This window comes from Opisthocomus hoazin, chromosome 2 (assembly GCF_030867145.1).
Source record: "Opisthocomus hoazin isolate bOpiHoa1 chromosome 2, bOpiHoa1.hap1, whole genome shotgun sequence".
Lineage (NCBI taxonomy): Eukaryota > Metazoa > Chordata > Aves > Opisthocomiformes > Opisthocomidae > Opisthocomus > Opisthocomus hoazin.
The window spans coordinates 38,121,927-38,147,454 of record NC_134415.1 but is presented as its reverse complement, the minus strand read 5'-3'; the positions used below and the strand labels follow the sequence as shown (position 1 = coordinate 38,147,454).

At 45.3% G+C, this 25,528-nt stretch overlaps 1 protein-coding gene across 5 annotated transcripts in view; it reads right to left on the bottom strand.

Annotated features, from left to right (window-relative positions):
- Positions 1-3,845: 3,845 nt before the first annotated feature.
- SYNDIG1 (synapse differentiation inducing 1) overlaps positions 3,846-25,528 on the bottom strand; it is a 78,959-nt gene continuing 57,276 nt past the window's right edge. For 4 of the 5 annotated variants that reach the window (XM_075413247.1, XM_075413246.1, XM_075413245.1 and 1 more), the window contains one exon: positions 3,846-5,592. In XM_075413247.1, the coding sequence (XP_075269362.1) occupies positions 5,434-5,592 (159 nt within the window). In that variant the 3' untranslated portion in view covers positions 3,846-5,433. The remainder of the gene's footprint in view (positions 5,593-25,528) is intronic. The other variant, XR_012763096.1, reaches the window with a different exon arrangement.

Sequence of the window (25,528 nt, the reverse complement as noted above, 5' to 3'; positions counted from 1 at the left end):
ACACAGACCGTCCTCCCTTACGCTGCTGAATAAGGTTAGAAATCCCCCCACGTGTGTTTGAAAAGTTGTTTCCTGACTTTGCCAGCCCAAGGTTTTCATCAATGTCCAACAAGGTCATAGGCAGCCCAAGACATCACTTTTACCTTTGGTTCTTGCTGTTCCTCTTGCTCTCAAGTACCTTATAAGCCCACACCACCTTTCTCTCAGCTCTTTCTAGCTGTGCCCATCAGGATGGTAGGACTTTACACATCTTCCAAATTGATGTGGAAAGTGGTGTTGCTATGTACTAGAAAAACTTATTTCCACAGTTGGCATCTTCCAGGAGTATCACTGCAGATAGTGAGATACATAGCACATCCAAAATCGGGGTAAGCCTTTCTTTCTTCAGAGAGGCCATGTACACACGCAAACCTGAAAGCATTTAATGTTTCCTCTGTGTGTGTGAGCATGCACTGACTTCTTGTGAAACCATACATCTTTGTGAGGCCTCTCCAGATACCCGCTCTGCTCCTCCAGTTCTGTGAGGGTCAAACCTGTCTCTGCCAGGATGGCCCCACCTCTGTGCTGACCTGAGGTTGCTGCCCCAGGACACACCACAAACCTACAAGAAAATTTGTTCAGGTGCACAGGTAAAGCAAAGATAGATCCTGAAGTCCGTCTCCGAGTGGTAGTTTACAGCTGCCTCCTCAGTCCAGTGTGGTGAGTGGACACAGACAGTGTTTTGAAAACCAGCATTTAGAAAGGCAGCAGTTGAAATGCTGTACCAGCTCCTCACAGCCCACTGCAGACTGAGCAGAAGATACTCTTGCAGGAAGAGAATCCTCCAAGACAAATGCATCCTCCTGCAAGCTGTGAGACAGCACCAGCACACCCCACATGTGGTCCTTGTTGCATGGTCCTTCTTGATCTTCCACCAGCTGCCCCTGCTCAGAGGCAGTTCCTCTGCTTCAGTCACATCACAGTATGTGGCAACCCCAAAACCTGGGCTGAGGAAACCCCGAGCCAAATACTACCTTTGCAGCATTTCCTTCAAATTCCTCTTCCTTCATTAGAACCTTCCTGACACTGAGGAGCAAACCTGTACCACCCAGCTTCAGAGGTCCTTGCTCAGCAGAAGCTCAGACTGTAGCACTGGTGTTGGCGGCACTTTCTAGTCTTCATGCCATAGATTTTTCTTTAGAGCATTATGTCTGTTCTGCCAGCCAGCGATGCTGCAGTGGACCATGCCCTGATCACTTGCCTTGGGAAGAGACAGGTCCCTGTTCAGCTCCTGGCTGACCCATAGCCCTGTGTAAATACCCAGGCTGAAAATATTCAGCAGACTGGACCCATTCTAAGGCATGAAAGCTACAAACAGGAGCTGCACCCCCACTTTGGGCTGCAGTGAGGCCCAGGTCTACCTCCCCGGAACGCCAGCCCCCTTTAGGTTCCCTGCTCATCCCCCTGGACTGCCGTACCAATTGCCAGCCCCGTGTCGCATGCTGGGTTGCTCCAGCATGTGCAGCCCAAGCACATCCTCAACTTTCAGCCAGGTGATGTTCTCAGGAGTGCTCTTGCTAGGCAGGTTTTTCCCACAGTGCTGTTGATGTTTGCTGTCCCTTGGGGGTTCCTGGCGACATGCACTCCCCAGTTTGGGATGCTGTTTTTAAGGCTAGGTGCATGGGCCTCTATGGCATTTCTAAGGCTGCCTATCTGGGAAGTTTCTTCTAGCTCCAGAGCTGACTTTTGCCTCTCTGGTCTAACAGTCAGCCTTCACAACCACCATCAAAAATCATAAGGCAGACCCCTCAACCACAAGAATGGTTTTGAATTGAAATTATTATTATTGTTGGACATGTATAAAGACCTTACAGTCTCTCTGTTTGCTTTCCAATTTTTTTAACTCCAGGTTAAATTCACACTGGGGCTAGGAAATATTAGTTCCTTTCTTATTAAATTAAAAATATGTGTTTCTTCTTCAATACCATGTGCTCCAAAGTTCAGGCTTTGAAAGAAAGAGCTAACTCCCCACAAATCATGCTGACATGAGGGAAGAGCATGTTACTCCAGGCAATACACTCCCTTGGCTGCATGGTTCTGTGGGCTGATCTGTGTGTCAGGGGCAAAGCACAGGAGCCCATGATGGAAGCCAGCTCCTGACTGAAATGTGTTACCTTGCTCAAATTCAAGCTCACCGAACACCTGCATGTTGCAAAAGCAAATGTGTATGCTCACAGGTCTTGCATCTCGCATGCTGCAGCTTTTAGGGCCTTGACACAGGGTGGCGTCCTTGGAGTGCTAGCTTGAATCCCAATCATCATTCTCTTTTTTTGTGATGAACCACACGCAAACGTAATTAAATCTAAGTTATTCAGCAAATGGATTAGTTGTTGACATGTGGTGCTCAGCCTTGGGGCCTTGGATGGCGCTTATGTGGCCCCCAGAGACTCCCAAGGTGGTGATGGGTAATGGAAGCCCACGCTCCCCAGCCTGGATGTCACGGGTGGGCTGAGTGAGATCAGAGCTCTGCTGGCAAAGCATGGGTCTTTTGCTGCGAGTTGATCCCTTCCATTGACACGTAGCTCCCAAGGACCTCCAGCCATATACAGCACCTACCCATCTGACTAGCAAAAGAGTAACCATGTGGAAGGGCTGGATCTCTGCCTGTAATAGTCCGAGACCTTGGCCTGGCTGCTGAGGAGCATGTGGTAGAGGAGATACCCACACCTGAACGCAAAGATCAGCCAGCTCTGCTGAAGCTCTCTGGACCCTGAAGGGCTCCTGCGCTGTATCTCAGATGAGACAGCCACGGCAGTGCTGCTAGGAGCGCAGCTGAGTGTGATGCATCTCCTTTTCCCCCCAGTCTTTCTGCTTATTTTAGATTAAAAACAAATGGGAAAAAGTCCAGATGGAAATATCTTCATTTAAGTTAAACAAATAATCAATATTTCCAGTCCTTGTCTTTGCTTGTTAGATAAGGGCTTTCGTAGCCTTAGATAGGGGCCTTCCCATCCTCAGACAAAGTTTTCTCTCAGACAAGGCGTTACTACATTATGAACTGAGGTAAAATAAGATCTGGACTGAGATATACGCTTGATGTAAGTCCGGGCTTAGCATACATAACCTTGTTGTCATCCAAGTCTACCAATACTTCACCCTTAAAAGCTACCAAGAAAGAAACTTCCCATTCTTCCTGAATGGGAAGAATAGTTTGAAACAGGGCAAATGTGAACCAGAACATTCACAGCCACCTGATTTCCAAGAGAAAGTGAGGCAAGGACTGCACTACACATCCTAGGTTGGTTTTCAAAGCCATGACATGCTGCTTTGGAAAGCCTGCTGTAAACACCATAGCTGGTAACACTGGGCATCCTCCTGGTAGAAGGAAGCAGCAAACTGTGCCCTTGTCCCTCACCTACCCAAATCCACATATTGCCCACTGGGGCAAATATAGAGTGGGGAATCTAACTTACCCACTCACTGCTGCCTTGCCTCAAAGGGAAGGGGTCTCCATGGTAGTTACTAGAAAAAAAAGTTCAAGGGGAGGAACCACAGGACTGACTTTACCTTAATAGGGTAATCTGGCCAAAGACCTGCATTTGCTGGGCCCTCAGCTTTAGCAGTGGCTGAGAACTGATAAAGATAACTATCAGTACACTGCTAGTCTCCAGGCTTAGTTTGAAGCCCAGCAAATCAATGCAAAAGAATTGTCAGTGACTGCAACAGGCTTTTGGGTCCAGGTACAGTATGGGATGGTCCATACGGGTACTGCTCCAGCTGGCTGAACTTGGGGTACTAGGGCAATTTTCATTCAATCTAACGCTTCACATCCATCCAAAGAAAGTGTCACACAGAGCATCAGCAGCTGTATACCATGTGTTTTAATAAACTGTATAACTAGCAGAAAAATAGTTTTGGATGTGTTTGACCTCCTCCCCCCTAAAATAAAAAAACTTAGTTAAAACCAAAATAACGCCAACCTGAACAAAAGGAAAAAAAAGTCCCAGAGCAAAGCTGACACACAATACAGAGTTGGAAAACAAGGTCTTTGATGACATTCTTGGGTAGAGAAATAATGTTTGTATAACACAAGGTAGTGGATAATAAAATGCTTATTGTTTTGATCAGTTTCTCTCTCTGTACACATATATATGTAGATACATATATATCTATGCTGATACACCCTTGGTGGGATGAAATGGTACATCTGTAAGACAAAAAAAATAAAAGGGTGATTGAGAGGAAGGAGTAAAGAAGAAAATAAATGTATCATTTCAGTCAGTGAAGTAAAGGACAATGCTCAGTTCCCTTACATTGTACCATTGCGCTGCTTATCGAGGGACATGCTTGTCTCTCCATGCCTATGCTGTGTCCCCAGTCCACGGATGAGCTGTGAGCTTGTAATCTGAGTGGTCTCCTTCACTGCTCTGTGTATAAGCAGTATCACAAAAATATATGAAGCATTCCTTCCCCTGGTTAATTCCCATGCTTTACCATGATTTATTAGTATTTCAGTTTGAATTTTTTCCTCCAGGTTTCTTGCAGTGACTGCTGTGCAGGTCTCCACGGTAAGGTGGAGCAACCCAGATGAGCAATATGCCACAGGAATGTGCCATTATCACAATGTGACTGGATAGAGGAAGTAATTTTACAATGGATCCCATGCTACTTCGACCTCACACTTCAGTCTGCGGAGCCAAGTCATGCAGTAACCTCAGCTGTTCTGCATTGGGTGGGCCTGTGGGTCACATCTTAATCCAAAAACAAGGATAGGAAAGAAAAAGTATTTTTTATTCCCTTTTCTCCTTCCGTGGAAACCTACACACGCAGGAAGAGTAGGCAATACCATTCTATGCTGAGGTCTCTGCTTCACTCTTAGGCAAATGAGTCCTGCATTCAAAACAAAGAAAACATATTCTTCCTTCTGTTGTTATATTGCTCTTTCAGAGAACCAGCCATGCTTTCCCAGATCTCAATGCCGTGCTTAACAAGCAAACTAAGCACAAGCTCATGCTGGCTGCAAAGTTCAGGCGACCAAGAAGATATTAAGAGAACAGCTCAGTTTGCCAGCTTCTTGTAAACACCATACTGCAAAGAAGGCAAAGGCAAAACACCCCTCTCCACACCTCCCCCAAATGCCTTCCTTCTGTTTTTTTTTTCTTTCTCTCTCTCTTTTCTTTTTCTTTCTTTCACTCTTTCTCTCTTTCTTTCCTTCTTTTGTTCCTGTATGGGGGGTTCATGAAGAGAAGCAAGACTTGTGCATCACAAATGACAGAACTATCCCCACCCCAGCCAGCTTCCCACCCTACAATTATGCACAAGCCCATCTTATCCTGTACCTGCCCCCAGGTGTTTGTTGGTCTCTTGATCTTTTTGGACAATCATGCAGTCTGATCTGCTGGGGAGTTCTGCAGTGCAGGCACTGGGTGGCTGGTTCTCCCCCTTTCCTGAGTCTCATAAGTGATTGTTTTTGGAAAGATAGGCAATAAGAGCCACAGCCACCCCAACGTAGATGCCAGTTCCAATTGTGATGGACAGGACAGCCAGGAAGAGTGCTCGCCGGGAGCTGGAGCTTGCATGGTGGAAGTCCCCCTTGGCTACTGCTTTGTTTGTCTGCAAGATATACAACAACAACAATGCAACATATTTATTTGTTTCATCTGGAAATGAAGATGTGATGCTCTTTTCTTGGCTGAAACATGATCCTGGGATATGACAGTAAACTGGTTGGAAATCAGATACTTTTTAAGCTGAATTAGGTTATTTGCACAATTAGGATGATGATGAAACCAATAGCATCTCAACTGGTACTTTTAAGTGCTTTTAAGACCAAACATATCCTAGGATTTAATACTATGCATCACGACGACTTCTGAGATGGCTCAGCCTCCCCTCAGAACATGGACAGATGGGCAGTGAGCCAAGGGTCTGTCATGCCCCTCCAGACATACCTACAATCCTGATTCCATGAGGAGGCTGGATTCCAGCCTGACTGGGAAAGGTAACAAGAGAAAAGCCCTTTAAATGTGCCACTTGCATAAAAATGTTCTTCCAAGTCAGGAGAAATGTTCAGCATGTTCTTACCTGCAGAAGGACAAGAGGGGCTGAATTTTCCCTTCTGGTGCAGTGCTTTTGAACATACTAACAACTAGATGGAACGACTGGCCCAGTTTCACCACCATAGAGAGGCCAGACAACACCAGTCACCTTGCATCCACCTCAGGCCTGAGCTTTAGTGCAGGACAAACACCTAGGAAACCAGAGCTAGTAGACACTCTTTCAGCCTTGATTCACATGAACACATAGAAATATGAGCAGGGCAGTTCTCTTGACTATCAGAGGGATGACGTGCATGCTTAATGGGGCCACTGGTTTTGGAGTCATGGTCTTCTCTCCTGGGGGTAGTGCATTCAGCTGGATGTGTCAGCTGCAGGAGGAGTTTCCGTTTTGATGGTGTTAAAATGGCTTTCACGTCTCTTGCTATGGTTCCCAGTAGCTCAAAAGACTGATCCGAAGCTCTGGTAATTGCTCTTCTACGTAGCTCTGAGTACCCAAGCAGGTGCCTTGAATTCAGCCTGATCAGCTGGAGTTCCCAAAGTTATATGCAAGGCATTTAGGCTTGAGCATAATGAACCTCACAAAGTTACAGCTTGTTAGTACAGCTGTCAATAATAAACACAGAAAGCAGAATTGCAGCTGAGTGGGGACTGTCTCCTGTGATGGTCCCACAGTCACACTGACATCAACAGGATGGCCACTGCAGAAAGCTAGATCTGGAGTTTGAGAAGTATTCAAATACTGGTTCTTCTAACACACCTTCCAGGCACCTTTGAGCCCAGGAGCCAAGTCAAAGCAAACTCCTTGCTCAAAACAGGCAAAGGAAAGCTAAAATTGGACAGGACAAATCTACTCGTTGACAAGACCACCTAATGCCATTCCAGTGGGTCTCAGTCTTGTAAGCATGATGAAAGGAGAACGCATTTTTATAGACCATGGTGTGATATCAGCAAGGTCACCTGGCAGCCAGTAACAGATCTGTCACCTACAAGAAACGTCTTGTAGAAGCACATAAGCTCTGTAAGTTCTGAGACACTCTTTGTTCCCTCATTACAATGAATGAGGAATTCATAATGCTTTAATTTTATTTCTCCACAAATGCTTGATTTGCTGGGACTTTCTGCTTCAGTGTCATCTATTGCTCTATTTTTGTCTTTTTTTTACTATCTTGCTTCTCAGACCAATTTACAGCAGCCAAATGACAAGCTTCCACGGGGAAAAAAAGGCTTCTGGCCTTTCTGTCAATGACTTTATTAGGAGAACCGTCTCTTCTCATTCATCAACCTAATTTTTTAAGCATAATGCCTTATAAATGTTGAAGGCAGAAACAATGTCAAACCTTATATATGAAAAAGGAGAGAGACTAGGCTGCAGGCAGGACAAAAACGATCATTTCAAAACAGCAGCATATACACAACTCCCATGTTCGCACCTAGCACCATGTCCTTTAGTTCAGATGGGGAAGGCATCCTACTCACTTTGCAAAGGATGTCCACCCAGGCCTCTCAGCAGGGTGACCAGGGATTTTGTGAGCTTCTCATCTGGGACCTCCAAACACTCAAAAGAGCCCTTTCTGGAAAAATGCCAGGGGCTTTTGGGAACACAGAAATATTTCTTAGGATCACTTAAAAGTCTTGGTAAGGAAAGCAGAGAAAGCTTTACAAAGGGTTGGTCATTCAGCTCTCCTCAAAGATTTCCTTCAACCATTTGTTACCCATCGCAGCATTAATAAAAGGCTTGAACAGAGAGCCTCCTATTCACCGATGTTAGGTTGGATTTGTCAGGCGAAGGTAAATGCACAGCACTGAAGCTATTGGAGTCTATGGATAAACTGAGGTAAACAGTTTCAACCCCCAAAATGGAGGGAAAGTTTGAAAATGCTGGAACATTTCGGTTTGACATTTCTGAAATGTCACATTACGTTATGGAAAATTCTGCAATATTTTGGGCTGACCTCTTTTAAATTGAACTTCATACAGTTTCAAAACAGTATTTTTTCACTTTAAGAGAGATGGAAATTCAAAGGGGAAAGAAACCATTAATCAAAATGTCAAATAACCTGAAAACCTGACAGTGTATCTTGATTGGATTCAATAAAAGAGGTCGGATCTACCCAAAATGATGTGTTAAGTGACTCAAAGGGATTCAGAAGGCTGATTTGTTGAGCACTAATAGCCTTTTTCCTGATAGGATCTTCAAGCTAGTGACAAACCTGCTCACAAAGAACAGCTTTTTTTCTTGATGAGCTCTTTGAAGACAGCCCTGACCTTTGTGAAAGGATTGCACTTATGGTAAAAATCTAACTTCCCGTTAAAATTTTCAGCCCAGTCAAAACTAGATGTCTTGTATTAGTCACGTGCTGCCATAGAGTTGATGAATATTACATCTCCTGTCATTACTATATAACTCGATTTTGCTTGGGGAATAGGCATGCACTTTCACAGAAGTTCCAGTTTCCAACAAATTACCTAATCCAAGTGGGTTTTGTTCTTTTAACCTAATGCATACTTTGTGATCCAGCAAAATCAAATCCCTCGTATGTCAAACTCTGTAGAGTGCATAGGTAAGGGCACATGGGAAGGATAATTTTATGTTCCTCCTTTAATCCATTCAGAAAGGTTTCTGTTGAGATGGAGAAATCACAAGACAGAAATCATCCTCCACTGGTGTAAGACTAGTCTGAAAGGATTTGCTTATCAGTAAGAAAATTCTTTGCTGCTATTTCCTAATTAGCAAAACAATCCCATTACTCTCTGATGTCAATATATGCAAATTACAGCATTTCTGCAGGTTTAAGCTAAACAGATCTCAAAAACAGCTAGTACACAAAATACAGTTGAGGCCAATTTTACTGGTTAGCATCTAGCAACTAAGAAGTTTTTGGTGCAGTTTTTCTTGAACTTTTTTTTAAACATGGATCAGATCTTTGGCATCTCTGTGCGTTTTGAGGAACTCCCTTGGTTTTGGTACCCATCCAATAGCTTATGACCCAGACCTTTTGATGCCTGACACAGAGAAGTTACACTCTGTCTGGGGGCTTCCACATCAGGTACAGCTGTGCTCTAGCAAACTCCATGTGGGAAACAAGGACAGGAAATGTCTCATGTAGATCAGAGAGACCAGACAGACCCAGTGTCCTTGTTTTGGTAGACAAGGTGAAACCAATGGTAATTAAACCTAAAAGGAAATGAAGACATGTAAATGCAGACAGTGGTCAGGCTATTCACTTGTCTTGATGGTGTCTGTCTCTTAGGTACTGCTAGCTGAAAGGTAAAACTCGTCTACTTAGACAAGTCCAGTCCTCCATCCAGGACTGTCCACCTAAGCAGATGGAGCAATTCAAGTCTCCAGAGCCAAAAGAGGTGCAAGTACAGAGCAAGGCATCTATTGCGGACCCTTCATGGTAATTGCTGCCAGGCACAACACTGGGACCTCAGACACCAAAACAAACTCAGCCTTCCTTCCGACACATGTTTTTGGGTCAAACGATAAACGTTTTCACAAAGCCGGTGTGGTTAAAATTGCCCAGAAAAAGAAAAAAAAAAAATTTTTGTTTTAGCTAATTTAAAAAAAAAAATTATTTCAGATAAAAATATTGAGTAAGGAAAACACCTCACCAAATTTTTTTTAAAAATGAGGTCATATTTATGGTGTGCTATTCTCCAAACTAATGCAAGTCAGGATGTGTTAGACTGATGCTGTCTCCACTTTCACTGAACAGCCCCATCCTGGATGCCCACGGTGTCTGTGATGGACATGCTCTGTGCACCCCCCGGTGCCATAGGCGCCCCAGTCTACTCAGAAGCCTGGCCTGAAATGACAAAGCCCTGCATCCATCCAGGCATTTCTGCTTAATTAGAGATGGGGAGGGTGTAACGTGCACCACCATGGCCCCTGCCAAGCCCCTGGGGCTGATGTGCCAAATGGTACAAAGGCACCACTTGTCCAGCCATTCGTAACCAGCCTGGAAATGAATTTCTATGAGCTCCTCCTGGCAGACTCAGCTCCGGCCTCACTAAAGCAATATTTGCTTTTGTAACTTCTTTCCCCTGAAAAGCAAAGCCCCAGCTATGAATATTACTGTGCTGAATACTTAGCTGGTATTAATTGGTTCATCATTCTTGACTCTGAGGGTAATGCAGCCAGGACCACCGCAAAAATGAAGATCCAAATTCCCTTCTAACAAAGGGCTTGATTCACTACAGCCTCTTCAAGCTAAGTGCCTTAATTTCAGTAATAAGGAATACAAACAGCTATTCTAATGGGCTTAAAAGTGGCTGCAGAAGTAAGCACTTTTCCTAATCAGAATATTATCTGTGGAGTTTTACAGTACTTCTATCCATTCATTTCTTCCCTTCCCTGGCAAGACCGTGGCTGGCAGCCAGATGATTGATGAACCAATTTAATCCAGTGTTTGGGCAGCAGTGGGACCAACAGGTTTGATAAACAAAGGAGGGGACAAGTGCAAGACATGGGATGAATTACGAGTGGGGAATAATTCAGCACATAGCAGCAGGCAAGTTCCCTCACTACAAAGCCAGCAGATGAGACATTTCTATTGCAAAGGGTCTGCATCGCTGGACTACTGCTGCCTTTTGGTTTTCCCTTGGTCTGTGTCCTCTGGATGACCAGATGTGACTATCAACTTGCCAGCTACTGGCACAGGTTTTGATGAAGGCTGTGTACATCAAAGCTGACAACAGAGACTTGAGCAAACACAAGCCCCCAATCAATCCTCTCTTTAGAGGCTTTGGAAGTAAGCCAGGAAAGTGAGGAGGTGTGGAGAAGGAGGGTTAAGGAGATCTGGAAGGTTTATCTTACTTTGTTTAATTAACAAAATTAATGTCTTGTTGTTTAGAAACACTTTCAAGGAACTTCCCTGGAGTTTCCACTTAAGTTTCTGCAAAACATATTCATCAAGTCTCTGGGCTGCATGTTTTATAGGCTGAGAGGAGATGAATACTGTACCTCCACAGCTGCAAGGCCAAAAAATTCTGCTGCATCCCACAGTGACTCATACATCATACTCACAAAATACCTTCTGGTACTCTGTATGTGGAAACAAGAAACACATTGATCACAGTTATTAATCCTGCTGCATGTCTCTGAGGCTGGAGAGCAGGAATGGCTCCAAGCAGGAGGAGAACGGGTATCCTGATATGTTTGGCCCAGTGATGGGAGGATTTCTTTTCACTTCATGGGACGAAATGGCGAGCAGGGAGCAGGGCTGCTCAGCCTCCATGCAGCCACTGGCCAGCGCCTGAGTCTTACTTCTTCAAGTGGCATGCAAAAAGATGCCACAGAATGAGGTGTAGCTCATACAGAAACTTCTTCTGCTCCTGTATTTTCGCCTACTCTCTTCTAGTCAAAAGCTCTGGCTACTGTTTTTAACTTGCCCAAGTTGTACTTCTGCTGATATCAAATTTCTGGACAATATCTTCCACCTTCAAGCTTACACCACTTATTTTCACTGGTGGTGAGAAAAAGAATCCAGAGTCTTTGCTACAGATACAGATGGAAAAATGGTGAAGTCAGGATTTGCCTCTGAACCGTAAATGACAGCAGGGAGGTGCGAGTCAGCAGGGGAAAGCACGGGGCTGGCAGACACCCGATGTAAGGGTTGCAATGTAGCAGGAGTTTTCTGTCCTGAGAAGAGCATCAAAGGGACTATGGTGTTCCATCAAACAGCTTCACAGGCAAAAATGGTGATCTAAATAAATGACAAATGGTTCTTGGCTCTGTCAGGCATTTGCAGATTCCATCATGCCCTTAGTATAATAGTAACTTCGGCCTGTGGCAACTTGCCTTTCAGGTACCAAAGAGATCTTCTGGAGGTTTCCATCATATCTGCTGGGAAGCTGGCCCACAAAATGGACTTGAGTCTCAAGCAGACATTCCCTGTCTGGAACTTGCTGTGGTGACAGAGGGAAGCTGGTGTCACCTGAAATGCAGGTACTTCTAAACAGATACACAAACCTCCTAGACTCATTGCTGGACTTAATCTCTACTGATGCTTAAGTTTGTTTTCCTCTTGAAAGGAAAGCACCCAGCCTAGTCTAATCTAGCCTTCAGACTGCAGTGTCCAAAACCAATTGCTGGATCATCTTCAGGGAATTCCCATCCACAGTTCAGTGTTGATAGCTAGATACTAGGTAACTTGCTTGGGATTGATGTCTTTGCTTCAGTGAGGGATCAATGCCACCCTGAGCAGTTCGAAGATAAAAAGCATAAGATTTTGACCATAACTGCCACTTTCACTGTCTGATAGCACTGAGATACAGTTGGGATGGCTGATAAGGACCTTGAGACAGTAAATGCCTAGCCTACATTGAACCCCGCCTGGGGCAATGCCGAGATATTACGAGTACTTGGGTAGCAGTGACAAAAGGATGATACAGGGATGTCACCAGAGTTTCATTAACACTTGGACAGGGGATAAACTGGCACATGCAGCTGCTGCTGCTGCTTTGCTCGAGGCTTTGCCAGATGTCCTAAGTGCTCTGCTGCACCTCAGACTGATCAAACAAAATCTGGTGTGAAAACTTACTGCTGAAGGATTTCTTTCAACAAAGAATCATCATTCCAGCAAATAGGCTTGTGCCCTCAGTGGCCAGAGTGTAGCACTGTGCAACGCAAATGCTTTACAGCGGACACTTGCTGCTTCCCATCAGCAGCCCTTCCGACCTGCCTCACCCCCTTCCTTACCATGTTCAGCAAGCAATGAAACAAACAGCAGGCTCATCACAGTGGAGGCAGCAACAGCCACCTGCGAGCGAGCAGTGAAAAGGACAGGCTGGTGGCCATCCTGTGTCTGAAGCAGTCTCCTGTATTGCACTTCAAGGACAAGTGTAGCTCAACCAAATGTTACTCCAGCAAACCCTTCAAGTGGCATTTCCTTCTTTGTGAGCATCACTTTCTTTGCTGTGCAACAGCATAGGAACTTCCAGCCTGGCCAAAATCCCACTAAAGTCCTGAATGGTGATGGGGCAGGTGAAAACAAGTGGCCTGAGTAAAGAGATTTCTACGGCCACCAAATTTAATGATGCTATGTTGTTGGAAGGAGATGTACTGGGAATAATATTTATTCCTGGAAACCCATGAAAGGCTCAGGAAAAGAGAGTGTGAATGGGGAGAGGAGGGCGTAAATTGAGATCAGCATGAGTCTGCCTCTTCTGCGTGATCAACTTTCATAACATTTGGGTTTAAGCCATCGGATCATTTTGGTATCAATGTTTTCCGTGGGAATTTGAAAATATGACGTAGACGAGGACGTGATTCAACCCCTGGCTGGTGCTGCCTGTGGCGTTTGATTGTGTATTCAAGAGCAGATAAAACTATAAATGTCCGAGTGAGATTTCGGTACTCGGAAAAACAAGAGCGTAATAATGAAAACAGCAGGCGTAAAAGGCCTGAATGAGCAGAATGCAGAGAGATGTTTTTAGACAAGCTCCACAGCAACAGCAGTTCATTTGATTGCACTTGAGAGAATGAGACCTCAGCCTGCAATACGAGGGCAATTCTGTTTTCCTGGCATATACAGGAATTTGGATGTTTATGGTAAAGAAGATGATTTCACCCCTCTGCTTTGCTTCTGTCCCTCAAGCAGATGTTGCCATTTTGTCATGAAAGAGGGGAAAATTTGGGAAAGGTGACATGTGGTGAAGCCTAGTTTGCACACACACACAGACATGTGCCCACACAGACTTACACACAGCTGACAAGGGTTTGTGACCACACATCTGCCTAGAGGTTGGATGCAGCTACCTAGGTACCACTTAAATTTATCAACCAATTATTAGTGACCAATTCAGTCCCAAGGGGCTCCTTTATTTTTCCCATTTAGATGACTGTTCGTTTCTTTCTTTGAAGACACAGAGTTTAGAATGTGAGCATTACTCAAGAAGGGAAATCTGGAAGCAATTCCTAGTTTTCAGATTCCATTTTGTGAGTGGTAAGAAGTTGCCCTTGGCTCAGGGGATATCACAAGGTACTTTTTGCCCATGGTGCCCTTACCCCAGGATCTGGATTGGGACTGACTGGACAGTACCACAGATGAGTCTTCATATCAGGACTGTCAGAGTCTCTTGATATTGCATCTGGGTCAACAGCAACAGAGGTCACCAAGAGGCTGTGGAGTCTCAATTCCTGGAGATACTCAAAACCCCATTTGACATAGTCCTGAGCAACCTGCCCTACCTGACCCTGTTTGATCAGGGAGGATGGTCTAGATGACCTCATGAAGGAGACTTGGAAGTCTAGGCTTGCTTGTGCTGGGGAGTGCTCCAGACGAGCAGAGACAGAGCATACTGCTGCATGGAGCCTGGATCACTCGCTGACATTAAGCAATGTGCCTCCAACCTCTCCATTCTTCACTCTGGTCCCTCAGTTTGATTTACATGAAAGAATAATGCCCATTTTTATTCAGATTTTTAAATCATCCAAACCACCTTCATGTAGAAACAAGGAAATGCAGACAGGGAGGGAGAAGTGGGTGATCCTGCAAGGAAAGGTGGAAGCTGCAGCAAACTCAGGCTTCTGAAAGATATCCCGATGTCACTAAACTTCTTTTGTTTTAACATAAATCGGAAAGAAATCTAACTAAATGGCAAAGGCTTCAGAGAATGTCTACACAGAATATTTGCTGGTTTAACTGTACTACTTTGAGGCAAATCAGTTTACACTCCCAGAGATTTTTGTATCTGCCAGCTCTGCAATAAGTTAACTTCCAGAGTATGACTGAGGCTGTTCTCTTCTGTGAAGAAAGGCTGTTTTTGAAAAGAGGCAAGGAGCTTTGTTTAGGAGCCCCCAGAGGAAAGTGACTCTGAATTAATTTCGGGTCTGCTGTTAGCAGGGTGTAGCTGACGCATTGGGAAACCCTGAGGGGACCTCCCTCTTGCTGGAACACCAGATAGCTTGTGTGTCTGTGCAGCTTGGATGGTGGGGGAGAGGTGCCCAGCACTGAGGAATGGGATGGGCTGAGCATCCCTCGCCTTCCCCCTTGCTTATCTGGACAATGAATGGACTTCATCATCTGCTTACCTGCAAGAACCAAACTGGCCAATGGATTGAAAAGTTATCAGTGAGGGCTGATGGACAGATGGACAGGCAGGCAATTACAATGGCCACAAAAAAAATACACAAGCTGCAGATTTCCCTAGTGTATGGGTTATGTGTGTACGGTACCAGCAAGGCAATGCCTGGCCTTGATTTGCTATTGGTTGCATCGGGAATGCCCTCGCAGACAATAGAGCTGCAAGAGAGCTAAATAGCAGCGAACCAGAAATTCAATTCCTGCAAACCATTGATGGTCTGCTTTCCCAAGGGCAAGTAGGAAGTGCCAGGCATGGCCCTACAGAGCTCAGGGGAAAAAAGCAGGACCCAGACTTCAGTTCCTTCTCTTTCTACCCACCACCATTCCCTGACAGCAGCAACAGATCTCTACTCTCATAGTCAGCACTTTCCTGTCTCCTGGCTTTGGCTCCAAGCCTAGATGCAGCAGCAAACTGAACAGGGTGTCACAAAAGTCTTGTTTCAGGTTTCTCAAAGCTCTGGGATCCCCTATGAACAGTGAGAAAGAACAGTCTTCGGCAAAATTAACACTTTCTTGCAGACACTTAGGTGTCTTGCTTTGATTTTAAAAATTTGATGTGTTACCTTTCTCTTCTGATGAAAACGATTAAGTTCTCCTGCCTACATAAAAAAAAAGTCTTGGTTTGGTAAAGTACAACATTTCATTTAACTGCATATGCTTTTTTTTTTTTTTTGGATACTTGATTCCTTGAAAAATATTGAAGAAGAGCATAAAGGACTCTCTCATCTCCATATATTGCTCCCTCTGACACCAGTGATCTGAAACTGGGGGTCTTTTTGCCTTTTGAATTCACCAGCAAAGTGTTTTCTTTCAAGGGACTGTCTCTAAGGGGAAACTGTGTCAGAAGCTGTACTTCTGAATTCATCGTTCGTATTTTACCAATGCACATATCATGGAATATTATTTGGAACATCGTGAAAGTATTACAGAAGTATATGCTTGCTCTGTTCTTAAAACCTTCTCTTCCTATCTGCTTACGGCACCACCAGTGACAGGTTATTGGGCTGGATGGACCCCTGGTCTAACACAGAATTTTCATCTACTCTTCGGAGGGTTCAGCATTGCTGGTTTATATTGCAGGGTGATACACTGAGTTAATCCATCATGCTAATATGTTATTCCTGTATTTAGTTAATAAAGGGCTTTGCTGATATAAAATTGCACCTCTTTAGCGTAAGAGCTAAAGTGACCACATTTTGATCAAAAAAATCTGTCTATTCTTGATTGAAATACACAAAAAGCACTGGGAACTACTGGCTCCCTTAAGTTTTCTACTCAGATTTCTGTTCCCATTTTTACTGGAAACTTCTGAGCTGCTAACAAGTACAGGAATAAGGCAGTGGATTTTTGCATTTCTGATAGACATTCTTCTTTTAAAACAAAATTTAATTTTCTCTTTCTCTTCTCTCCTCCATTTTTCAAAATGTTACCACTGCTTTTACAACAGGTTCTACATTTACATGGCAAAAAAATATTGACCAAAGTCCCATGAAAAATGCAACTGTGACATTCCAGAAGACAGAAACTCGGGAGGACAGTTTTAAAAGCTCTAGAGCAGAAGAAAAGCAGAAGGAGGAGATCTTTTCATAATTTTTAAACAACTCAAACTGCATTCAAGATTAAGGAAAGATACAGGCAAGGGACCGAGCATGAGAAGTAACATTACTTTCCGACCAAGGGCAGAAAACAGTGACAAAAAATGTGTTGAACATAAATGTGTGCTGTCAGAATTTTTAAAAAATAATGGAAATTAATTTAAGCATTTTATATAGATAGTTTTGGAATATTTCACATTGCTTTTGAGTCTTTCTTTGGGGTTTTTGTAAATATATATGTGTATTAACCAAACCTTCCAGATGAAAAATTTCTTTCCAACTGAAAAAAGGGATTTGTTTTGTTCTGCTTGAAAATGTACTGATATGGGATACTCCAACCTTTTCAAAATGCTTTTGAAAACCTTCTGAGACAAGAAATTTCTCAAAACAACTCTTTTCTGAAATGCATTTTATATATATATGCACACACAGTCTTAAGAAATCAACAAAACTTTGGTGCATCAGTTCTCATTTTGCTCCAACATTGGTCATTGCGCATTCAATCTTTAATTGCTTTTCAGTAACCAACACATGTTGCTTCTTCATAAATGTGACCCTTTCTGAGGAAGCTGCTCCTTTGTCGGAGCTGGGATGGCCTCAAGTGAACAAACTCCTGTGGAGCAGTGACCCTCCTGAGAAGAGATGGTCTGGACCTATGGGGTATTTTGCACCTGCTGCTGGATGCAGACTTGAAGCTGCCTTGGAAAGTACATAGAAGGGGAATACTAAAGAAATTATTCCTGGCTAGGCTACTGGTATTGTGAGAGAGACCTGGAAACTGCAGTTGGTAGGTGGTGTGATCACTGCAGTACAAAGAAGTTATTCTCCATCCCTCATGCCTAGCTCCCCCAAAACTGTCCTTGGATGGGAAAAGAACGAATATGGAGAAAAAAATGTGCTGTAAGACAGGCATCCTGCCCAGACACCCACCAGCATCTACTAATGCTGGCAACACCTCTGCACAGGCTGAAGAAACTGGAGGGCATGCTCATCTCTTGACTCAACTCCATATTCGGTAGAGGAGGGCTCAACAAGATCTGATTTTTTGCTATGGGGAAAGCTCATCAGCTGACCTGGAACTATTCATTTGTATTTGTCACCACTGCTGTTGGCATGGAAATGGAAGGTCTAACCTTGTATTAAGCTGTCAACACCCTGAAATGACTGCTCTGTCTTTCCTATGACTCAGTGTCTGCAAGACAAGAACTCCATGTTCTTCAGCAATAACACATCGCAGTGTTGTCATGCCAGCAGATACCAGCCCCTAACCTCTTGTGTACAAAAGTCCTCTCTCTCTCACAACTACAGTACTCCCAGGCAGACGGTCCTGTGTTTCAATAGTGCAGGGCTTGCCTGTGTGGGGCGTTTATCAAAGGGCTTTATCTCAGCCCTTGCTCTTCCCGTGTAGACTTCTACTCCTTTGATCTCCTGTAACTCATTTCCACTCCTCTTGCTGCCCTTCTGCTCCTAGTTCACCCTCTCTTTCTTCTACCCAAATGGCAACCCTGCCTTTGCATTCTATGGACATTCTCTCTGCCCTTTAAAAGGGTGCAGGCTGCCTGAAGGGTGGAAAGTGTGATATGTTGCACTCATGCTGAGTGTTTCAGCACAAAAAGAGCTCTCTGCAGAGCTGGGGCGTGGGTGTGTAGCAGACATTCAGGAAGCAGCACCCCCTTCCCAGGGTTGGGCAGCTGGAAGGAGCCCAGCAGCAGCCCAAGTGAGCTGGAAAGGCTTTGCTCATCCTTCTGCTGCATGGTGAGCAGGGAAGAGAGATCCAGGAGCTCTCCAGAAAAGCTGCTGCTGCAGAGCACTAATAACAGCCTCTCCCAACCCAGTTTGTCTGCTGGCATCACAGAAAGACCAGCCGCCCCCCACACCTGCAGTGCCTTAAGCAAAGGGGTAAGTGAGGGACCCCTGCACATCTTGCAGCACAGAACTACTGGTTTCACCTCCATGATGGCAAGAACACCTGCTAACACGCCTCCAGAGAGTCAGCTCTTATTCCTGCCCTCAGGAAGAAATCAAACTGGCTTGAGACATGTATCCCCAAGGATTCTCTAACTTTGGTACTCTCTCTTCATCCAGCATCTTACTAATGCCTGCAATAACCACTTCATAATACTGTTTTCTTGCTGCAGGCTTGCTCCCTGAATCTCCTATTGCCATATGAAGAGAAAGGAGCAGGATGGAGCAGAGCTGCAGCAATTCTTACATTGGTGTGCTGGGACCATTTTATTTTTGATTCATGGAGCCCCTCATCAGAATATTTGCTGCTTTGATGATAACTGGTGGAAGGAAGAGGCCATCCCAAAGGTCTCTTCTCCCTTTAACACACTGCTCCACAGGGCAGGGCTCTTCCTCAGTGGAAACCCATTAGCATATAAACATAAGTCCTGATTGTCCAACAGGGAGAGCACAGATTGCTAATAAGGATCCTTCTCGATGGCTCTGAGGGGTCATCAACAACCTTGCCAAGTTTTTAATATCAAATTATTCCAGAGTGTGCAAACAAGAACACGAAGTCTGCTTCTTTTCTCTTTCCCTCTCCTTCATTCTCTTGCATACATACAGCAAATGCCTCACTCTGCGCAATTTAATCGACAATGCTGTGCCTGCCAAAAGTAATGAAAAATGAAAATCAAAAGCTTCCCTCGCCAGCCAGTTGGCTTGTCTAGTAGCAGACAGGTCAAGCCTGAACGCCAGGTCCCTGTCAGCAAGAGGGTGGTGTATTTGTGTGCGCGTCCCTGTCTGCACATCCTGCGCCGAGAGGGACCGCTGTGGAGAGGCAGGGGATGCACAAACACATTCACTGCAGGAGGACACAACCAATATACCACTCTCTTTCTGTGAAGGGGGATAAAAGCCTCGGCAGGACACCCTGGTTGACCAGAGGACTGGTTCTGTGAATTGCAAACCTCATAGGTCACAGCACGTACCCTTTGATTTGAAAGGGCTGTGCTTCTTGCTCTCCAGTCCCTTCCCTTTAAGGTACTGGGAGCACGGTGTGCTACTCTGGACATCTGGCAGGATGACAGCCGCTATGGACAAAATCCCTTTCACAAGTAAGTCCCTTTAGTTTGGCCATCTCGTGTCCAGGACTACTCCATCACATACAGGCAGGCAGAATAATACCGTACGCCTGCCTCTGCTTTTTCTGCAAAACCCAGTTGAAAACCCTTCATGCCTGTTAAATACAGGGTGTCACTCTTCATGGTAGGGACCAGCATGCCACACGACTGCATCATTAGTTGTCATCCGTCAGCTGAGCTGCTGACAGCAGGCGAGTCAGTGCCCTGCGCCTGCCCCAGCGTGCAATAACGGGTGCACAGGGACAGCAGCCTGCGTCGCGGGCTGAGCTGATGGGCCTCACCTCTGCCTGTGGCAGGCTAGGAACCACTGTGCCTTGGGATCTGACAGCTCACGGCCCACGTATCTTGAGCTTGCTCAGGCCAGGTTTTCGGAAGAGCTCAGCCAGCTGGGGACAGAGGGAGGGTGCAGGCCATGCCAGACTGTTGTTAAAACTTGCCTGCTAGGTGGGTCCCTAAGCAAGAGTAGAGTAGTGAAAAAGATCTGGTCTTCTGCTGGGGACCAAGTCTTCAGAACTTGCTCAGAGCCATTTCAGCCTCATGGTGAGAGAAGCAACAGACCCATCTCATTCACGCAGCAGCGGTTTTTCACAAAAGGATACGGGAGAGGATGGGCCACATCCAGAGGTGGTAGCAAGTGAGCAGGGTGAAAGTCTGGATGCAGATATAAACCCGGTGGATGCTTAAACATCTTCCACACTGTAACAGTGGAGCTACAAAAGCAGGGCTGCACTAGTGAGGCGCAAAGCCTATCCTGGTCTGATATCTCTGTTGCATTTGTCCATCAGAAGATTTCAGCAGGAAGTCATTCACATGTGGAGGGGTTTGATAATTAGTTATTTCAGAGCTGGCTTGCTCTCCTCTCCTCCTCCCCCTTCTCTCTCTCTCTTTCATCTCTGTGCCCCACTGGGCTAATACATGCTTCGTGACTGAAATACATCCTTTCTGAAAATATTCCACTAAAATATTCATGAACAACTGTTTTCATTATTTGCTCAGTGCTAAATGACTTCGTGATAGCTCTGCAGCCAGAGGTCTAAAGCAACCGTCTGCCATGGTGACCAGTGCTCCACCACTGTCTCCTTCTGCTCCCTCTCTGTCTCTCACTCACTTTTTCTAAGCTGCAAACCCTTGGGGACATGTCATGCATTTTTCTTATAATTTCCAAGGTGTTAGCTTTGATTTGTAGAGCAGCTAGCACAATAGGGAATCCTTGTCCTGGGCAAGTGCTAGTGGCAGTGAAAAAGATACTGATGTTCTCAAGAGCATCCTAGCGACAGCAAGTTAATTGTCCACACTTTTCTCCTCCACTAGAAAACAGCGTAAGACCAGGCACTAAACCTTTTTGGAATAGGACACAAATGTTATTACAGGGTGCTTACTGAGCCTTTCTCCCCTTTCAGTTCAGAGATGAGGTTCTCACAGTAGCAAGGATGCTAACCGCAAAACCACTCAGTATCAGGTAAGATATATTGCACTTCTGCTTACATTTCTATTTCTCCCACTACAGAAAAGCTGCCTGCTGATGGAGGAAATACTTCTTTCTAGCATAATTACAGGTAGAGCCGTTTCCTGCTCAATGGAGTTACCTTGCAGTTCCTCATGCAAACAGCAGCACGGTATGCAAAACTTTCAGAGACGGGAAATCACTCTCACAGGGCACAGCTCCACCACTCCTGGTGTCGTGAGTGCTGCATGGCTTTGTCCCTGACTCCCTCAGCAAACTCTCTGTGACATTTCAAACCTCCACCTGAGACAGATTTAAGACATGCTCGGTAGGTGTCTGCATACCGGAGGGTGAACAGCAGTTGAGAGAAGTACCCACTTCAAGGAACTCTTTCAGGAAATGTGAGCAAATATGTCCCACAGGCTGCAACTGGGCAGAAGCAGGGACTTCAAGTGTCCACAGAGATCTGTGATGATGGAGAAAGACTGGAGTGCCAGGAAACAGGATGTTTTGAAGCCAGAAGGCCTCCTGACATCTCTGGAAAGTGGTGTGGAACGGACACAACTGTCTGCTATTTTGGCAGCCTCAGGCCGCAGGACAGATTGCTAGTGGTGTGCAAACCACAAGAGATGACTTGGTCTGTGTTGGACTCCAGGGTGTGTTGGATGTGGCCCTCACCTCTCCACTGTGCTGCCTCACCTCTTGGGCAGGACTGCAGACTGAAATTTCCCTTCTGCAGTTCAGGGTAGGTAACATGGCAAAGAGCCCTGGGCAGGAGAGAGGGGACGTTATGGGGACTTGTGACAGCAACTTGCAGAAAAATATATTCTGTATAGCTGTCTCTTCAGTGCCTAACACAAAGGGGTCCTAAGCCCAGCAGTGACATTTCAGTGAGTTCAGGTCCCTACTGCCAGCAGATGACTTCCATGTGCCCATACTTGGCCCAAGTACACAAGGATGATGAGGGGAAATGAGCAATCACAGTCACGCAGGAGCTGCCCTGCTCACCCCTGAGGAGGGAGATATGTGTCTAAAAATGTGTAGGAGAAGCTGGGTAAAGGAGCACAGCATCGTGCTTTGGGGCACATCTTTGCAAGGAAGGGAACTTCGTGACTCTCCCAGCGCTGTGTCCTATCTCAGACCAACCAAAACTCCTTGCTCAAGTTCTGTGGTGCTTTTAACTCAGGCTAGCTGCTGGAGCTGCTGAACTATTCACAGGAGGCTGCTAACAACACTTCTATCATTTCTTCTCCTGAGAATGCCCAGAGGGGCAATGTGTTCTTCTGGTGGGAAAGACACACCTGGAGGTTCACCTCAGTGGAGCACAAAGGACTGGAGGAAGCGGTCCCCAGGCTCCTGGGAATGCAGACAGGAGACTCAGCCCCAGATAAGGCCAGGGATGTAGCAATGAGCATGAGTGATCAAGGTTCATACAATAATGTCCTCTGCTGGATGAAAAACTGGACTAGATATTGGGCGTGCGGGATCTTCATGGGGAATGAGAGAACATGTGCATGGCTCTGTGGATCAGACAGGCAGCAAAGGTACATTGCTAAGCTGTTCACTGGGTGATGAGCGATGAACAGGGCACCTTTAATCCCACATACGTACCAAAGCAGGGGAGCTGCTTTCTGGCACATCCAGGTGGGCACTTCTACGGCCATCACCACTTTTGGGCTGGATAGTGTGAACTGTGAACCAGCTGAGACACAGGCAGTGACATGTCTCCACAGAAAGAAACACATCAACACTGGAAACAGAAGCAGCTGTGTCACCAGGCTGAAATGAGTCCCCTTTCAAATGAGCCCTTCACTAGTGAGGAAGTGTGGTTTTATTATTTGCAAGCATATGGCTTGGAGCAAAGCACCAGGTCACGACAGCAATCATCTCGTGCGTTGAGCAAGCAATTTCAGTTGCCATCATAGCTGTTGGAGCAATTAGGCTGAGTCACTTCAGTACTCTTTAAAAATCATCTTACTTTCTCTTTAACTTCGTGTGAGAGAGAACTAAGGTTCTGGCCCTTGCCCACAGGAAGGAAAGAAATGAAAGGGTTGTCTACAGAAATCTGAGGCTACCGTACTCTCTCCTTTCAGATTCCCGGTGCTTTAGGAGAGCCTTAAATTATTTCCAGAGCAAAACACCGGAGGGCTAGTGCAAGGGCCTGTCTTCTCAGACAGTTCTTTCCTTTCTTCCTCCCTCTTTGGTCCCTAAAGGTTTCAATTTTGCAGAAATGCCATTGGGACGGTAAAGTAAGGGAGCTGTGCTTATTTGAGGGGACAAAGGCTGACTGACATCCATCATCATGTTGTGTTCCTGCCTTTCGTGCAGCAGCGTCTGACACCCCTATGACACTGTGGCCCTGCACACAAGTTGGATGGAGGAGTGTCAATTTACGTCACCAGTCTTACGGCCTTTGAGGGATGGCTGCTCTTTAATACTTGCCAGCAACAGGGCTTGCGAGGTCTACTGATTGGCTGCAAGTGGGGTCCTGAGCTCAGACCCTTTCCCCAAGATGTATGTCCTGTTCACTTCTGGTTTTTCTGGGGTCTGATCTGAAGCTAGGTGAAATGGATGGGACATTTCCCAGTGGCTTGAGAAACTCTGCACAGGTTCCTTAGAGAAGCCCTTTAAATTTGATTCCTTAGAGAAGTGCTTTAGATCTGAATTCCTTTGTAGGTTTGTGCCCATTTTGGGGCCATCTCTTCTGATATCTCCCAGATTCCATTTGGAAAATCATGTTTAGTCTAGCTGGGGTGGCAGAGAGGAGCTGGGCAAGTGTACACGGGAAACTATAATCCTCTTGAAGCTGTTCATGTGTGACTTCTTAAAGTCTAGGATTATATGTTGATGAGAATGCCTTTGGCCTTCGGCTCTAATGCTAATTTCTTCCTTCTTCAGTTCAGCTGCTCCCTTCTAACGCTGGATTTCCTACTTCAGCAACTGCAAAGGCAGACTAAGTCAATTACAGACAGGAGTAGCGCTCAATTTTCCCTTTTCTGCTAAAGAAGTGCTCTCCTTTCACAGTAGCAAGGGCACTGTGAAGCTTATCCGTAATTGAGCCTTGCTGGAAAGGCTATTCCAACAAGGTATCAGCCTCTTCATGTCACAGGGATATTCACATAGGGACAACAGTTCTCATGCCCAACTTCTTTACCATTAACATTTTACTGTGATGTATTGTTGTGTTTGCAGTTTCCATTAAAAACCGTGACATTTTCAATGCCTTGTCCAAAGAACAGCGATGTTTGGGGGAATACGGGGGGGCTGTGGAGGAGGGACCTGACACGCGTGCATGAACACCTCCACCTACTGAGTCCCAGTGAGTAGTTTTTCCGTGTTGTACAGATGGATGAGGTGGGACATGCACGTGGTATTGCCAAGGATGGGAAGCAAGGTGGAGTGACGCCTACAGCAAAGCATAAAGCTGAAATGCATCTCATGAGATAATGTGCCACGAGGTTCCGTTAGGACTTAGAAAAAAAATATATATTTAAAAGGGAATGTAATAATTACAGAAAACTGGACACGGACATTGCTGAAATTATTGAAATCCAAGCAAACAAGGGTATGAAGATGTGCACGAACCCAAAAGAGGTAGGTGACCACAGAGTCTCCCCCACTGGCATCCCGGGCCCTCATGTACTAGGTACTCTGCAGAGCAGAGAGATTCTCCCTCCTTGGAGCACTTCCTATCAACAGCCATCAGTTCAATTTTGCTGCAAGAAAGCCAGGAAGGATTTCAGGCATGAACTTCCAAGGGCAGGAGCCATTTCACATTTGGAAGAAAGCCCTGGGGTTATCCAGATCTGATGCAAAGCTTGGTTTCTTTGGGATGCAAACACAGGAGACCACTAGCACACCCAACATGGCCTAATGGCAGGTGAAAGGTAAACTGGGTTTAGTGAGACAACTGTAGAAATTAATTTTCAAACAATGTACACTGAAATGTGACACTCTTGACCTTGAGTAAAACACCCATATTCACATTCTGCCTCAGTGTAAGTCTATGTGCTTATAATATGGTTTCAGTTAAACAAGGAAAACTTCTCCTACAAGAAAAGAAGCTACCCTCTCCGTGCTGCCATCCTAAAGCTCAGTGGTAAAACACAGTTTTCCACATGTTGTAAAACGGGGATGGACTTTAAAAAAGCATCTGCACAATAATTTATTGAAACGTACTGAACAGCCAAAATATGGCCACAAATACCTGGCAATACTTAAATATATGTTATGGTTTAACCCCAGCCAGCAGCTAAGCCAAATATTTGCAAAA